The sequence below is a fragment of the Cydia strobilella genome, chromosome 4 (genome assembly GCF_947568885.1).
Source record: "Cydia strobilella chromosome 4, ilCydStro3.1, whole genome shotgun sequence".
NCBI classification, from domain to species: Eukaryota; Metazoa; Arthropoda; class Insecta; order Lepidoptera; family Tortricidae; genus Cydia; species Cydia strobilella.
Window position 1 is genome coordinate 15,610,166 of NC_086044.1, and position 16,764 is coordinate 15,626,929.

Genomic DNA, 16,764 nt, shown 5'->3' on the forward strand with positions numbered 1-16,764 from the left:
AATTCCGCACTGTAAATTTAGTATGGTTTATGGTGGGCTACAAATCTTCTCGACCAATCATATTGTCGCATTGCGTATGTTCTGTCCCTCACGGGCGCACGCGTATGTAATGCTAGGTTTATGCAGGTTTATGCATAAAGCACTCTGCAATGGCTATACCAATTATGGATGGTATAGAAAGGATGCCAATCTCTTATGGCAGAATTGTTGCAAAAGTGTCCGCTTTGAGCTTTAAATAATAGTTACTAATCTCTCCGGTGGCGCTAGGTAGGCTCTGTGACCAAAGAGTATTGTAATATATAGGAGACTCTATAAGGCCCCTCCACACTCATGCGCGAATCATTCGCGCCCTTATGACATGAACATTATGAGGTATAATAATGTAGAGATGAAATGCGGAAGGGCCAGCAAATAACCCGACTAAATTACGTAGGTTTTTTTTTATCTTTATTTATTTATAGAGGGTTTTAAGTTTTAAACAAATGCCACCCTCATAGTGGCTCTCTAAAAAAACTACAACAGACTAACTTTTACTAGGGTCAATAGTATCCTGGCTTGTCCAGCCTCAGAAGAGGCTGGGCTTCTTTATAATATGGTCAAAGACATCATTTAATTTAGAAATTACGTAGGTTATTTGTGGTATGTTGTCAGGAATGTTAAAACGTGTTTTTAATTTTGTCGCATTGCGTATGTTCTGTCCCTCACGGTCGCACGGGTGCACATCTATATAAAATACTAGGTGTATGGTCTAGGTACTTCAGTGTATGGTGGCGCCGCCTATTTACTGTTTTTTACGGTCACTTTTTGATACATGAAGATTCATTTCCTTACCTCTACCTTCCATAATACCAATACCACAACCTCTTAAGGTCCCTCCACACTCATGCGCGAATCACGGCGCAAAGCCGCGAACGTAAAGGGCCCTCCACACTCGCGTTCGCGGCTTCGCGCCGTGATTCGCGCATGAGTGTGGAGGGACCTTAAGTGTGGCGTCACCTTAAGTGTGGCGTCGATTTCGCAGATTGTTCACGCCTTCGCTCCTAGTTCCCCGTTTTTTGTCTGTTTATTAGCCCGCGTCAAAGGAGACGCGAAGCGCGAACTGGACTAGGAAAGACTCCCATTACACACTATTTTGACTCATATGTGGCAAGACAAATAATAATTATATTATATAAAGCGGCTATATTTTACGGTTTTACAACAAAACAAAATAGAAAAATAGCTAAATCACGAATGATGCCATAGATAACTAGCAGTTAAACTCGATCAGCTGATGCTGTTCCGCCATCTTGACGCGAACCAAACTGCGAAATAGCCGTGAAGTTTGCTAGTGTGGAGTCATACGTCAACGTCGCGACATGTTCTCAGCGAAGTCGCGCCGCGATTCGCGCACATAGTCTGGAGGGACCTTTATCACCGGAATGCACCTAAAGGTCTATACAGACAGTGAGTATTATATTCTTTGATACAGACGGGGATAACTTTTCGCCAATCTGATAAAATTTACCGATCATATCAAGCCGTGCGGACGCACCGCCATTTTAAGCTCGCTCCAGACTACGCGGCGCGAAACCGTGAACGCGAGTGTGTAGTCGATTTCGCGTCGTGATTCGTGCATGAGTGTGGAGGGACCTTATTTGAGCGCTCTAAATAGCTAAACAACATTATATATTTTGGTATCGTTGCGTGTGTGGTCCTTTGCGATACTCGCAGATTTCTGTCGGTATCGGCCGATATATGGGCCCTCCACACTCATGCGCGAATCGCGGCGCGAAGCCGCGAACTCGAGTGTGGAGCCTAGTTCGCTGATTAGCGTAGCGTAGCGTAGACTCGTCCTTATTATCGCTCCGTCTGTGATGAACTTAACTCAAAGGGCCTCGTGAACACCGTACCCACCGAAGTTCGCGAATTGCGGGCATCTTTCTCTGTCACTCCTAATGACGCCTTCACTGGAGTAAAAGAGAAAGTTGCCTGCAATAACGAACTTCGGTTTCCGCGGTAGGCATTCAATATTCTCACCAAACATGGCTACTATAAAGGGCCCTCCACACTCGTGCGCGAATCGCGGCATGAAGCCGCGAACGCGAGTGTGGAGTCTAGTTCGCTAATCAGCGAAATCGACTCCACACTCACGTTTGCGGCTTCGCGCCGCGTAGTCTGGAGCGAGCTTTAGACATAGTATAGTAGTTATAGACATGAAACCGAGCAACTAGGGGTAAGAGAAAGACATATTCATGTATTGACAGATTAATGTATGGCAGCATAATCCTTTTTCTCTTTCACTCTTATAAAAAAAAAACGGTATTTCGCCATCGCCTCCTACCTATGCTGCCATAACCCGACCATGAAAAAAAACCCGGTCGGTGATAAGGACAAAGCATGGCACTATTTTCTCTTTCCTCTTATAGGAATCGCAATAAGACTATCTTTCTCTATCAAAGACTTGGCTACTATAGTTTGTCAAAGGACTGTCTCATTTCAAACATAGACAGAGATAATCATACTATCTTTGTCATACAAGTACTAGCACCCAAAAAAAAAGGACGAGTATAGTTTTTTTGGTTCTTATTTACTGCCAATTTGGTTTGATCAACTATCGGTGATAAGGACAAAGCATGGCACTATTTTCTCTTTCCTCTTATAGGAATCGCAATAAGACTATCTTTCTCTATCAAAGACTTGGCTACTATAGTTTGTCAAAGGACTGTCTCATTTCAAACATAGACAGAGATAATCATACTATCATTGTCATACAAGTACTAGCACCCAAAAAAAAAGGACGAGTATAGTTTTTTTGGTTCTTATTTACTGCCAATTTGGTTTGATCAACTATATATGAGCTACCTAATAGACCTAACACACTACCGCCCCGCACCGCGACCTTGGTGCGGTAGTGTTGTATGACTTTAAAAATATACTTAACTTCAGTCCAGACGGGGACAATTTTTCGCCAAATCTGATTAAGGTTCCTGTACACCATGGCCCAGCGTAGACCAGTCTAAGGGACGCAGCTATGCGGTGGAATGAGATAGGAATATCACTTGCTCCCTCTAACGCATAAATGCGTCCCTTGAAATGGCCTACAGTGGGCCATGGTGTACAGGAGCCTTTAAATTGGGCTCGCCCATAGAAGGTAGGATCATATAGAATTGGCCGACCGCGTGCGCCCGTGAGGAATATAACATACGCAATGCGAGTAATGCGACAATATGATTGGTCGAGTAAATTTGTACCATACAAATTTACGTTGGTGAATTTAAAAAAAATGTGAGACTGAAACAAGGACAAACAATTATAACGTTTTCTCTGCTACTCCTACTGAAAAATACTCAAGACTATCCCGTTCTGACAGTTCCCCCACCACTATTGCCTAATCCAGTTTTATACTATAGTTGGTCAAACCAAATTGTCAGTACATAAGAACAAAAAAAACTATACTCATCCTTTTCTTTTAGGTGCTAGTACTAGTGTAAGACAAAGATAGTATGATTCTCTCTGTCTATGTTTGAAATGAGACAGTCCTTTGACAAACTATAGATTCATGGGCTCGCTGATTAGCGAACTAGACTCCACACTCGCGTTCGTGGCTTTGCGCCGTGATTCGCGCATGTGTGGGGGACCTTTAAATTTAGAGCGCTCAAATAATGTGAGACGTAGCTTTAAACTTCCCTAAAAATAATGAAAATATTTTTTTTTATGCATAAAAAACCTATAGCCCCTCCACACTCGTACGCGACTCTCGGCGCGAAGCCGCGAACGCGAGTGTGGGGTCAAGGTTCGCTAATCAGCGAAATCGACTCTACACTCGCGTTCGCGGCTTCGCGCCGCGTAGTCTGGTACGGGTTCAATAATCATAAAGGGCCCTCCACACTCATGCGCGAATCACGGCGCGAAGCCGCAAGCACGAGTGTGGAGCCTAGTTCGCTAAACAGCGAACTAAAGGCGAACTAGGCTCCACACTCGCGTTCGCGGCTTCGCGCCGCGATTCGCGCATGAGTGTGGAGGGCCCTTTATAATAATTATATTTGCCATTAAAATGTTATAAGCCCGCTGCAGACTACGCGGCGCGAAGCCGCGAACGCGAGTGTGGAGTGGATTTCGCTGATTAGCCACTCGACTCCACACTCGCGTTCGCGGCTTCGCTCCGCGATTCGCGCACGAGTGTGGAGGGTCTTTATGAAATAACCAGCACAGTGCTTATTTTTTGGCGCATGGCAACATTAATGAATCGTACACAATTTTTTTTTGCGCATGGCAACATTATTGAATCGTAATCCTAAAAATCGTCGCCCCATCCCTAGAATATCACTCTATGTGTCAAATATTTATAGTCTGTGGTCTGAAGCGGAAAGTGGACGCCAATTATTGGGCTGTACATTCTTGGGTTGAGCAATCCTGGGTCGAGCATTATCGGTACGGGCCAATAATATGCGGCCAACAATCGGCGTCTATTAAATGGATTCGAATTATTGGGTCGTGTATTATTGGGTTGAGCGTTATCAGGGTGTACAAGCTCGGTCCGAGGCAATAATATGAAGCCACTGTTTGAACAGGGCAATAGTGTACAACCCCATAATACGCGTCCAAAAAAGTGGTCGCCAATTATTGGGCTGTACATTATTGGGTCGTACATTAACCGGACTCGATGGATGGACTGACTGATCCATAGATACTATAATATCTGGATCATCTGGATCTGAAAATAGTGAAAAAAAAAATCTGAAACCTCAAACTGACAGTAGATAGTGACAGTGACAGCAGATGGTGACATGCACCGTGGATATGTTCAAAAACAAATAAATATTTTGTAGATTTGTACTAGTTACTCTATGCAAATCAAACCAAAATAGCACAAACAAATATTTTGTGGTTCTAGGACTGAAAAATTATTATAATTATAATATTTTAGTCATTTCAGAAACAAAATGAAAAATGATTGCTTCTTTTATAGTTGGTCAAACCAAATTGACAGTAAATAAGAACAAAAAAAAACTATACTCATCCTTTTCTTTTGGGTGCTATTACTAGTGTAAGACAAAGATAGTATGATTGTCTCTGTCTATGTTCGAAATGAGACAGTCAATTTGACAAACTATATTAAAGTTATTTACTCGCATGACTGCTTGTTGATTGGTAAATTCGCGGTACATTATCTGTGGACGCCATTTTTTCGTTGTCGTTTTCGGCTTCGGCTCGCTAATTTTTAATTCGCCTACATAATATCGATAGACTTAGGTTCTAGATTGTAGAATTTAGAAAGATTTATGTTAAATAGATTTCTTCCAATTTTTTACGAGTGGTGCAATTAGTTTGCTGCACGGAAATGAATACTTGTTCTATACCTGCTCCTCAACAAGACACCGACGGCGATGGAAGGTGGAATAGCATCGTAAGTCTTAAGTTTCTAAAACTATAATGAAGTGTACAGTCTAATATGTAATTCTCCTTCTTTGCGACATCGCACCTGCTAACTTCTCATAACTGTTTATAAAACTGGTACTTCTACAAATTCCTAACATAAGTTTATTTAAATGTATGTAGTTCGTTATTTTGTGAATTTTTCAGCATAACCGATTCTTGTCTGATGCAAAGGGCAAAGATGGCGATGTTATTTTCATAGGAGACTCCATATTACAAGCATTGGAACATACTGAAGTATGGAATCAATGGTTTGCTCCTCTTCACTGCCTTAATTTTAGCATCCACAATGATCAGACTCAGAATGTATTGTGGCGTATAAAAAATGGAGAACTGGACCATGTGGACCCTAAGGTATGTCCACTGATACATTGTTTGTTATACTTTGGGCTGCTCAGCATTCCAAAAACGTAATATGTTCATTATTTATTTTAATAAGTGAAAATAATTATCTATACCAATGTTTTAAATGTCTATTGTGTGAGTATACTTTATTGCACCACAAAAGAAAACAAATTCAACATCAGATTTACATTGTAAATAAAGGTAGCAACAGATCGTCTTATTGCTGTATGTAGTATGTATTGCTTTTACAGGTGATTGTAGTGCATGTGGGCACTAACAATGTAGATAATACACCTGAAGAAGTGTGTGAAGGCATCTTTGAAATCATCAGATCAATTAAGGAAAAACACCCAAGTGCTTATATAGTTTTACCTGTAAGTATTGATATTCAATATTTTTATGTTTCCAGCAAAACATTGTTTACAAAATAAAGAACACCTTTCCCCTTTTGTTGTCTTAATCATAATATAAAAGACTGTACTTTGTAAAGGGGGTATCTTATTTTTAGGGACCCTTGCAGATACACTTCAATCCATTGGGATGTTTTGTGTAATCAAACAAACAGATACTATAATTTCAAATTAGTTAAGATTGTATTATTGTCATTCCAGAGCTTACTACCACGGGGGCAGCATCCCAACAAGTTGAGAGAAAGGAATGCAAAGATCAATGCACTTTTACGGGAAAAAGTCACTAACATGAATAGAGTAGAAATGGTAGCTATAGATAAAGGATTAATTCAAAATGATGGCACCATAAGCCACCATGACATGCACGACTATCTCATCCCTACCAATGCTGCTTGCCGCAAGGCTTTTGAGCCCATACATGACTTGCTTCAACAAATATTGTTTGAAGGAGAGCCTGAAAAGGACTTGACACCCTCTGAGTAACTAACGTGTCATTTTAACATGTATGTATAAATATTGGTAGCTTTGCAGTGGATGAGTTCACTGTGATTAAGCGGTAGTACTTACGAGTTAGCTTTTTGTTTATACTAGTGTCTAGGGACAAAATTATTAGCTTTTATAACTTTTTACATTCCAGTTAGATAAGCTTTATAATTTCCTAATTGGCTGTGTTTGTATAGCAACTATTTTTTATTTAAAATACTAAAGTTAATGTCATGACATTCCATGATTTTTAATAAACGAATAAATTTTCTATTAATTATAAGTACAATGGTGGATGTTAATAAGAAACACCTGTATGAATATACTTTTGTGATAATATTCATTGAAATAATTACTGTAAAATTACACATAAATGCTGCAATTTGTTAAGCAAATTAATCTCTATATGAAGCTGTTCCTTACATGAATATATCCACCACTGGCCATTGTAAGCTTACCTTTGATAGACTATGAAGCTTAGGTTGTCATGTACAAGGTTGTCATGCGTATTTAGGCTAATAAGTGGCTTGTAAGTACTTTACAGGGTTTAGTACTTATATTTGTTTGCTAATATTTGCCTTAGCAGATTTATTCATTTAATGAAATCACCATGTTAATTATATTGTTGGCAGCAGATTATGTTATTGTTTGAGTAGGATAATAATTTATCCTAGGTCTTAAACTTGAGAAATTGTAGATGTTTTGGCAATAGATAGTGTGATTCCTTGATTAGGTCATGTTATGTTTATAATTATCTCCATGGAATTGATTACGCCAAAGACTAACGACCCTTTCTCTACCAAAGTTATATTACCATCACTCATAAAAACAGATATATCAAATAAACAAAGTGTTGACTGATATTATATACTAAATTTGAAACATAATATCTCCAACATACCTGTAAGTATTTTTTACATCAGTTGTAAGTTTCATATAGATGCATGTTGAAATAGATAATAAGTCAACATATACGTATGAATTACCTATGCAATATTTTTATTGATGAATTTGAAGTTGTGAATAACACCTTTAATTATAGTAGGTAACTTATCGCTAGTGTTATTTGATTTGTAGCTACATATTTTATAAGGTACTTTTAGGTACTCGGGTTGCCAAACATGTTGCTTGAATCTCTGAATTGTTGTATTTATTTGCATGATGAAAGAAGCTTAAGCGCAATTATTTCTATAAAATTTTCCTATGAAAATGTCCACTTTGTTTTATTTTACTTAATTAAATCACCAAAATGACTACAAAAAGTGCAGAGATCTTCTACAAAGATGAAGAATAATGTCATTTCATTAACAATAATTGATAGTTTTGTCACCACATGCCACCTAAAGCCGCGTTTTGACTTAAGTGTTCTGGGCAATCATTTTGTTTTGAGCAAATGTTTGCTCTTTCCACTATTTAAGCAAGTGTTTCCATTAACCGAACAAACGAACGATTGCTCAGAACTCAACTGTTTAGAACACTAGGTGAAAACGCGGCCTAATTGCGCTGTGTCGAGCTTTGGGTATTTAACTTAAGTCTTTCATGCTAGGCATAAGGGATAACGCAATTGGATACAAAGACTCATAATATATTATACTCTTTAGTGATAATCTTCATAATGTTGCGTGTCACATCTTTGCCTTTGCCGGGGCCAGCAAGTTGCGCCAGGCTGGTGGCCAGCAGTAACGGGAAACGCAGTTTATTATCTTTTTTTTATCGGGATAAGCCCAGTGTGGCCGGTGGCCGTATGAAATGAAAAACTTCCATTTAACGCGTATCCCGTTAGTGTGACCGCGGCAGTAGAAATTGGCGATTGACAACTTGGGACAATTTAACCCTTGGACATTAAGGGCCCTCCACACACATGCGCGAATCACAACGCGAAACCTCAGAATAATGACTAAAGCATAGAAGTCGGGCAAAAATGCTTCGCAAATATGTATACCCGTACTTTACTTCCTTACGAATTAGATAATGTGCCGAAAAGAGATGCATATATGCTTGTTATTTCTCATTTACGTACGGTGTCATAAATTTGATAATTTGCTAGAGATGTGACTGTGTCGACTTTTTATATCGATAAATTATGCATAAGTTTATGTGCCGTGTAAAAGAATAATCACGAAATTGGCAAATTGATAATAGTCTGGCTAATGAAAGTTGAACCTGAAAAAACGCGGCAATTTCAAGAAATCTGTAGCAGGCGGCTCGTTGAAATGAAATGATATGCGTGGAATACAAGGATTGCATAACTTTTATACTTTTTATAATTTTCATATTCTAAAAATCATTAAAAAGTATAAAAATTATGCAATCCTTGGAATCAAAGAGCCGCCTGATATGAGGATTAATGCATGTACCTAATATAGCTTTTATCTCATTTGCAGTCTACCACTCAGAACCGTCTAACTATACCTCTCGTTTTTTTATCATTAGAAAGAAGGCGAGCGATCTTAACGTGACGTTTTATCGAAAAACACTTTGAAAATAAGTCACAACAAATATAATATACGATCATTTACATACTTTTGCTTTCATAAGTAAAATATTGCTATATTTATAAAAAAACTTGTCAATAAAAAGACACGTGGAAATGGTTTACCGTTTTTTCTAATGCTAAAAGACTAAGTATAGTTTCTAGTCATGTACAGTCAGCTGCAGAGAAAAGGCACCCCCCTGCATACAAAGTTCTGTAAATTAGTATGGACGTGGGGTACCTTTTCTCTGCAGCTGACTGTACCAAATAGGAAATGAAAAAAAAAAACGTTCGTGTAATATATATTTTTTATTTAATAATAAGGAATATTACGCGAAACTCGGCGTAGGTGGCGCCACTATCACAATCTGAGGGTCTATCGCGAAACAAGAAAATCGAACTTTCGTTATCTAACATCTCTGTCACTCTTGCGTATTCGAGCGATAAAGAGGCAGCTAGATAACGAAATTTCGGATTCGAGTTTTCCGGTAGGTCCCCTGAAAACTTGTCAAAAACCTGTTAAAGGTACAGTATGAATAAGTTACGATACGGTGCACTAAAAAAGCTAGTGCTGCACTCTGGTGGCAGAACATTGCAGTAATATCCCCTATTCCTCGTCCTTTGGAAATCTCAAATAAAAAGTTTAGTTTTGTGACCAACAATATTAATAAAACGAACATTCATCAATGATCATTAATGTCTCTTTTATTAGGGTTCCGTACCCAAAGGGTAAAGACGGGACCCTATTACCAATACTTCGCTGTCCGTCTGTCTGTCACCAGGCTGTATCTCATGAATCATGAACCGTGATAGCTAGACAGTTGAAATTTTCATAGATGATGTATTTCTGTTGCCGCTATAACAACAAATACTAAAAAGTACGGTCCCCTTGGTGCGCGCGTCCGACCCGCACTTGACCGGTTTTTAGTATTAAACTATAGTCTGGCAAACACAATCTATCAGTAAGTAAGAACAAAGAAAACTATAGGTACAGTCGAAGGCAAAAATATCGATCCAGACAAATGGCTTAAAAATATGTGAACACGATTTTATTGTCTGAGCGTACACATATTTTTGAGACTTTGGGAATGTATATATATTTATGTCCTTGACTGTACTCATCAATTAAAATGAGACAGTCCTGGGCCAAACTATAAGAAAGCTGTAAATGTCGATAGGTTATTGATCTGAGGTCGATACATCACTATGCCAAAAATATAACCTTTCATACTTAGCAGAAAAGTTCGAAAATGTATGCAAAAATCTATATAGACTTGAATGCAAGTAATAATTACATAAACAATATATCGATTTCTATGTTTAGGGTCAGGTCCTATAAATTAATTTCTTCAAAATTGAACAAAACTCACCGATTAAAGGTTATCGGTTCGTGCGTATTTTCTTTTCTTCCTGTATGCGATTTACAGCCCTCGATCACAAAAGACATTATCACAAAGGGAACTTCAAACCATTACAAATAAAAACTCAACACGTTTTCCAACAATCTTTCAGGAATAACAAGAATATAATTAAAATAAACCAAGATGACCGCTGAAACATCCCGAAATATTTCAACTAAAATAATACGACTATGTCAAGTTGTTACAGTTGACACCTACCTGTGAAATAACGAACTTATATTTTATTTGGCTGGATTATATTATAGAACCACATAGGACCATTTGACATTTCCCTCAGTTCATCTTATGACAATACTGAAAAAAACGAAAGAACTTGCGGATTGTTGTCTCACTCACTCATAGACAAAAAGTAATAACGTGTTGTGAATACGATATCTTTTACCAAGCTTTTATTTTTGCCCGGCTTCTTTGCTTTAGTCATTATTCTGAGCGCGAAACCGCGAACGCGAGTCTGGAATCTAGTTCGCTAATCAGCGAAATTGACTCCACACTCGCGTTCGCGGCTTCGCGCCGCGTAGTCTGGAGTGAGCTTTATATAGACATAGACCTAGCATTACATAGACCAGCTATACGCGTGCGCCCGTAAGGGATAGACATAGATGACGTCATAAACGTGGGGATACCGTATTGGTAAAAATTACCCCAATATTTGATATCACGTTGGGGCGATTACCCTGGAGGCAAAGTTAGCTTGTTTGACGGTATTAAAAAATTGTTAAATAAAATGTCAATGGGCCGTTCTTTTTAGGCGTATAAACAATGAAATACCTCCTATAATTCGCGAAGGTGGTACAAAACTAAACATGTTTACTAAATAAAACGTAAAATAAAATGTATTATGGGTTTTAATTTAAAGAAATCACAAATCGCAATCATACCAATTAATGTACACCACATTTAATCTTCACAACATTTGTTTATTTATTTTTTGGAATTAGAAGTACAAAAAAAACTTTGAGGTCAAAATTACCCATAAAATTATGATATTTTCATCTGGTATCCCTAACATGATTGTTATGCAGCTAAATTAAGAAGAAGTTTAAAAATGGCTGACCTTAGACTCCTACCTACCTACGTAATTTGGGCGGATAATTTTACAAATAATGTTTTGTTAATTTGCGTAAATAATTGTGATATTTTTTATTGAAATCGTTTGATTCTACATTCGTCATCGTTTTTAATCTTCTTCTTAATTTAGCTGCATAACAATCATGTTAGGGATACCAGATGAAAATATCATAATTTTATGGGTAATCTTGACCTCGAAGTTTTTTCGTATTTCTAATTCCAAACAATAAAATAAACAAATGTTGTGAAGATTAAATGTGGTGTACATTTGACATGTATGCATGTGTCGTCACCGCGCCTCAGTCCGCGCGTCCGCTGTATCCTGGCCTGCGAGCCAGTAATTAAACGAGCTTCCATCGTACGCACTTGTTTCATTGCTAAGTACATACATATCAGTGGCTAACGAGGCTGGTGCATAGTGTATACCCGCGCGCAGTGTAATAAATAATAATGTCCGGTTATTTTAAAGGGAGTATTTCTAACTTTAATCCTAATACGCAGGACTGGCAAATATTTGTTAGTCGATTGAAGCAGTTTTTAGGGTTAAATACGATTACGGACGAGGGGAAGAAGAAAGCGGTTTTATTAACGCATCTTTCCGATGACGCATATCGGCTACTTACAAACCTCGCGCACCCAAAGGACATGGAAACGGTGAAGTACGATGACCTGCTCAATTTACTCAACGGACACTTTGTACCAAAGAGGTCAACCTTCACGGATAAAGCGAAATTCTACAATGCGGTAAAGGCAGACGGCGAAAAGATCGAAGACTGGGCGGCTCGACTTCGTGGACTGGCAGTTCACTGCGAGTTCGGAACCGCTCTGGAAATGATGCTTCGCGACCGTTTTGTTCTGGGATTCAATGCGGGTCCAGAACGAGACCGACTCTGCGAGCAGGATGTGGAGAAGTTAACGTTCGCTAAGGCGTTGGAGCTAGCTCAGCAGGCGTCTTGTGCTCGACAGGCCAAGGCCACCCCTGCGGTGCTCAAGGAGGAGCCAGTGTTCCGGACGAGCACGACAAAGAGCGGCAGCAGCGGCCGCGGAGGTCACGGGAGCCGCGGCAGGCACGGCAGCCGCGCGGCAGACAGCGCGGACTCTTCTTCCCGTTGTAATATTTGTGGTCTTCGTAATCACGCGGCGGATAGGTGTAGGTATAAAAATTACCGGTGTCAAAAGTGTAACGAAAAAGGCCATCTTAAGAAAGTGTGCACATCCAGTCGTGTAAATAATATCGGTATCGGACAGTCGTCGGATGCCCAGGAGTCTGGAGACGGCAGCAGTGAGTGCGAGGAATGCCAGCTGTTCAATTTGAGGTGCGTCAATTATGATCCCATATTTATTCCTGTCGTTCTTAATAATGGCGTAAAATTAAACATGGAACTAGATTCGGGGTCAGGTTCAAATGTAATTAGTTATGAACTATATGAAAAACATTTCATCCGAATTCCGTTAGAAAAGGTCAATGTTAGAATGTGTTTCTATAACGGTCATAAAATCACTCCCGCGGGTAGATTTGCGGCCGACGTTACCTATCGTAACGTGACAAGGCAATTATCATTTTATGTGGTGGAGAACGGTGCAAATCCACTCTTGGGTCGTGAATTTATGGTTAAATTTGATATATATTTTGCAGTAGGTAATAATAAAATGGCTGTAAACGAATGTTTTGATCCCGAAGTAAAAACATTGTTATCAAATTTTGAACCATTATTTCGAGACGAACTGGGGTGTTTTAATAAGTTCAAGGTGAATTTGCAATTAAAGGAAGGCGTTAAACCTAAATTTTATAAGCCGAGACCATTGCCGTTTGCGTTAAAATTGCAGGTAGAAAATGAATTATCGAGACTTACGCGAGTAGGTATTCTTGTCCCCGTTAACTACTCCGATTACGCAACGCCAATTGTGCCGGTTTTAAAACAAAACGGCAACATACGAATATGCGGGGATTATTCCCTCACTGTGAATAATGATATTTATATAGACAAATATCCTTTACCTCGGATAGAGGATATTTTTGCTAAACTAAGTGGGGGTGAATATTATTCGAAGTTAGACTGCAGTCAGGCCTATAACCAGTTTGTTCTTTCGGACGAAGCCCAAAAGCTCACCACAATAAATACCACTAAAGGTTTATTTATGTACACGCGCCTCGTGTTTGGTCTCGCGAACGCGCCGGCGGTGTTCCAGCGAGCTATCGAGAACTTGCTAGCGGGTATCGAGGGTGTAGCAGTTTTCCTAGACGATGTTTGTGTTACGGGGGCTACAAAATCCGAACATTTAGGCCGGTTAAAGTTAGTTTTCGAAAGGTTTCAAGACGCCGGGATGCGACTATTACAAAAAAATAAATGTGCTTTTTTCCAAAAGAGCGTTAATTATTTAGGCCATATTATCGACAAAAATGGAATGCACAAGTGTCCTAAAAAGGTAGACGCTATAGTAAACGCACCACGGCCTACTAATATAAAGGAACTTAAGAGTTTCCTAGGGCTAGTAAATTACTATCGCAATTTTGTAGAAAATGCATCAAGTATATTGTGTCCACTCCACGAATTATTACGCGCGGGCGCGAGGTGGGAGTGGACGCCGCGACACGAAGCCGCCTTCGAACGGATGAAGGGGGAGCTGGCGTCCGAGCGCGTCCTGGCACACTTTGACCCCGGCGCGCGTCTCCTTCTCAGCGTAGATGCTGGCCCCGAGGGTCTTGGCGCTGTTTTGTCCCAAATTGGCGCTGATGGCGTTGAGCGGCCGCTTGCCTATGGTTCCCGCTCGCTCAGTCAGTGAGCGAAACTACAGTCAGCTGCATAAAGAAGCGACCGCGTTGGTATTCGGAATTAAAAAATTCCACCAATATTTATATGGCCGCGCGGAACCGTTTGTCCTAAAAACCGATCACAAACCTTTGTTAGCGATATTCGGGAAAAAGAACGGTATATCGGTAATAACGGCTTCCCGGTTAATAAGATACGCTATATTTTTATCCGCGTATAATTACGTTATTCAATACACTGCAGGTAAGGATAATACAGTTGCTGATTATTTTTCGCGCGCATGCCCGACGTCGTTGTCAGATAACGCGGCGGAAAAAAAACTCGTAAACCAGTGTAGTGTACTGAACGTTAACGCGTTGCAATTAGATAATTTAGCACCCTTAACCTATAAAGACATTCAGAATGCTACGGCGTCGGATAACACGTTAGCTACGGTAATAAAATATATCCAGCAAGGTTGGCCGCGCAAAATACACTGTTCTAAAATTGAACCTTATTTCCGTTGCAGGAACGATTTAGAATTAGAAAAAGGTTGTGTAATGAGAGGACATCGGGTTATAATTCCAAAAATATTAAGATACAAATTATTGCAGGAGCTACATAAAACACATTTAGGCATAGTTAAAACTAAAAGCAACGCTCGATCACGCATGTGGTGGCCCGGTATAGATCGCGATATCGAACAGCTGATCGGCGCGTGCACAGTGTGCAGCGCGCTGCGCGCCGCGCCCGCTCGCGCGCCACCTGCCAGCTGGAGCCAGCCGCCGGGGCCATGGCACCGCATTCACATTGACTACATGTTTGTAGCTCAAAGAACGTATTTGACTGTGGTTGACGCTTTTAGCAAATGGGTAGAATGTATAGACATGACTTGCGGTACTACTACGAAACATTTAATTAAAGAGTTATCATTGTTGTTTACGAGGTTTGGCCTGCCTGAAACGATTGTGTCAGATAATGATACTAAAATTGCATCCCAAGAATTTAATCAGTTTTGTAAAATGATGGGTGTTAATTATGTAACTTCACCTATATATCACCCAATTAGCAACGGTTTCGCTGAATGTGCAGTTCGAAATTGTAAAAAAATGATTAAATCAATTATAGAACAAGAATCACAATGTATAAGTCAATTAAATTCTAAATTACAGAGTTATTTGTTCGAATATCGTACTACGGTGCACTGCACAACAAAAGAAACCCCAGCCAAGTTAATGTTTGGTCGTGAGTTGCGTTCGAGATTAGACCTTATAGTACCACCGCGAGGCAAAACGGCTGACACGGTGCATTCCTCGCAGCCGGTTCAGCCCGGTAAAAAAGTGCGTTCATTTAACGTCAACGATGACGTTTGGGTTAAATGTTTTGAAAATCGCAAACCATATTGGGCAAGAGGTAAAATAATTAACATTATCGGTCGTAGAATGTACCTCGTTCACGTATGACGTAATAAACCAAAAAATAAATTGTAGACGCCACGTTGACCAAATATTGCGATATACGAACAATAACAATAGCTATAATGATGTGGGTCGCAACTTAGATTCAGCAGCAACAACCACTGCTACCTTTTCAGATGTGATACCGGATTCTATCACCTCACCTGCAGTCTCACAAGACCAGTCAACGGATCTAAACACTGATGTCGTGAATAATCCGGCTACTATTAGCTCGGACTTAGTAAATGAACCCGTTCATGAGGAGAGGTGGGAGGATGCCGAAGCAATAGGGGAGGACATGGGGACTGAGCGACAGTTAATACGTAATAACGATTCACCAGAAACCAGTAACGAAGATCACAGTATCCCTTCGACCGATAACTTGTCACCTAATCCCCAACGTCGTTATCAATTGCGACCTAGGTCTAAGGCAATTAATTATAAGGTTAAAATAAGTTGTTATAATGTTATATATAATAGTATTTCTTGATCTCAGGTTCCCTTAATTAAATCGGGAGGAGATGACATGTATGCATGTGTCGTCACCGCGCCTCAGTCCGCGCGTCCGCTGTATCCTGGCCTGCGAGCCAGTAATAAACGAGCTTCCATCGTACGCACTTGTTTCATTGCTAAGTACATACATATCAACATTAATTGGTGTGAATAATGTGATTGTGATTTCATAAAATTAAAACTCATAATACATTTTATTTTACGTTTTATTTACTAAACATGTTTAGTTTTGTACCACCTGCGCGAATTATAGGAGGTATTTCATTGTTCATACGCCTAAAAAGAACGGCCCATTGACATTTTATTCAACAATTTTAATACCGTAAAATTTTGCCTCCAGGGTAATCGCCCCAACGTGATATCAAATATTGGGGTAGTTTTTATGGTATCCCCACGTTTATGACGTCATCTATGTCTATCCCTTAC

The 16,764-nt window shown here is 39.7% G+C and overlaps 2 protein-coding genes and 1 long non-coding RNA gene across 3 annotated transcripts in view; 2 read left to right on the forward strand and 1 right to left on the reverse strand.

The window, feature by feature from the left end:
• Positions 1-16,764, reverse strand: part of LOC134740667 (uncharacterized) — a 34,548-nt gene that overhangs the window by 15,711 nt on the left and 2,073 nt on the right. The gene's annotated exons all lie outside the window — the stretch shown is intronic.
• LOC134740664 (platelet-activating factor acetylhydrolase IB subunit beta homolog) lies at positions 5,150-7,870 on the forward strand. The gene is made up of 4 exons (XM_063673214.1): positions 5,150-5,389; positions 5,566-5,772; positions 6,015-6,137; positions 6,375-7,870. The coding sequence occupies exons 1-4, from the start codon at positions 5,324-5,326 to the stop codon at positions 6,654-6,656; spliced, it is 678 nt and encodes a 225-aa protein (XP_063529284.1). The 5' UTR covers positions 5,150-5,323; the 3' UTR covers positions 6,657-7,870.
• Positions 11,920-16,463, forward strand: LOC134740665 (uncharacterized). The gene is made up of 2 exons (XM_063673215.1): positions 11,920-12,934; positions 16,322-16,463. The coding sequence occupies exons 1-2, from the start codon at positions 12,069-12,071 to the stop codon at positions 16,329-16,331; spliced, it is 876 nt and encodes a 291-aa protein (XP_063529285.1). The 5' UTR covers positions 11,920-12,068; the 3' UTR covers positions 16,332-16,463.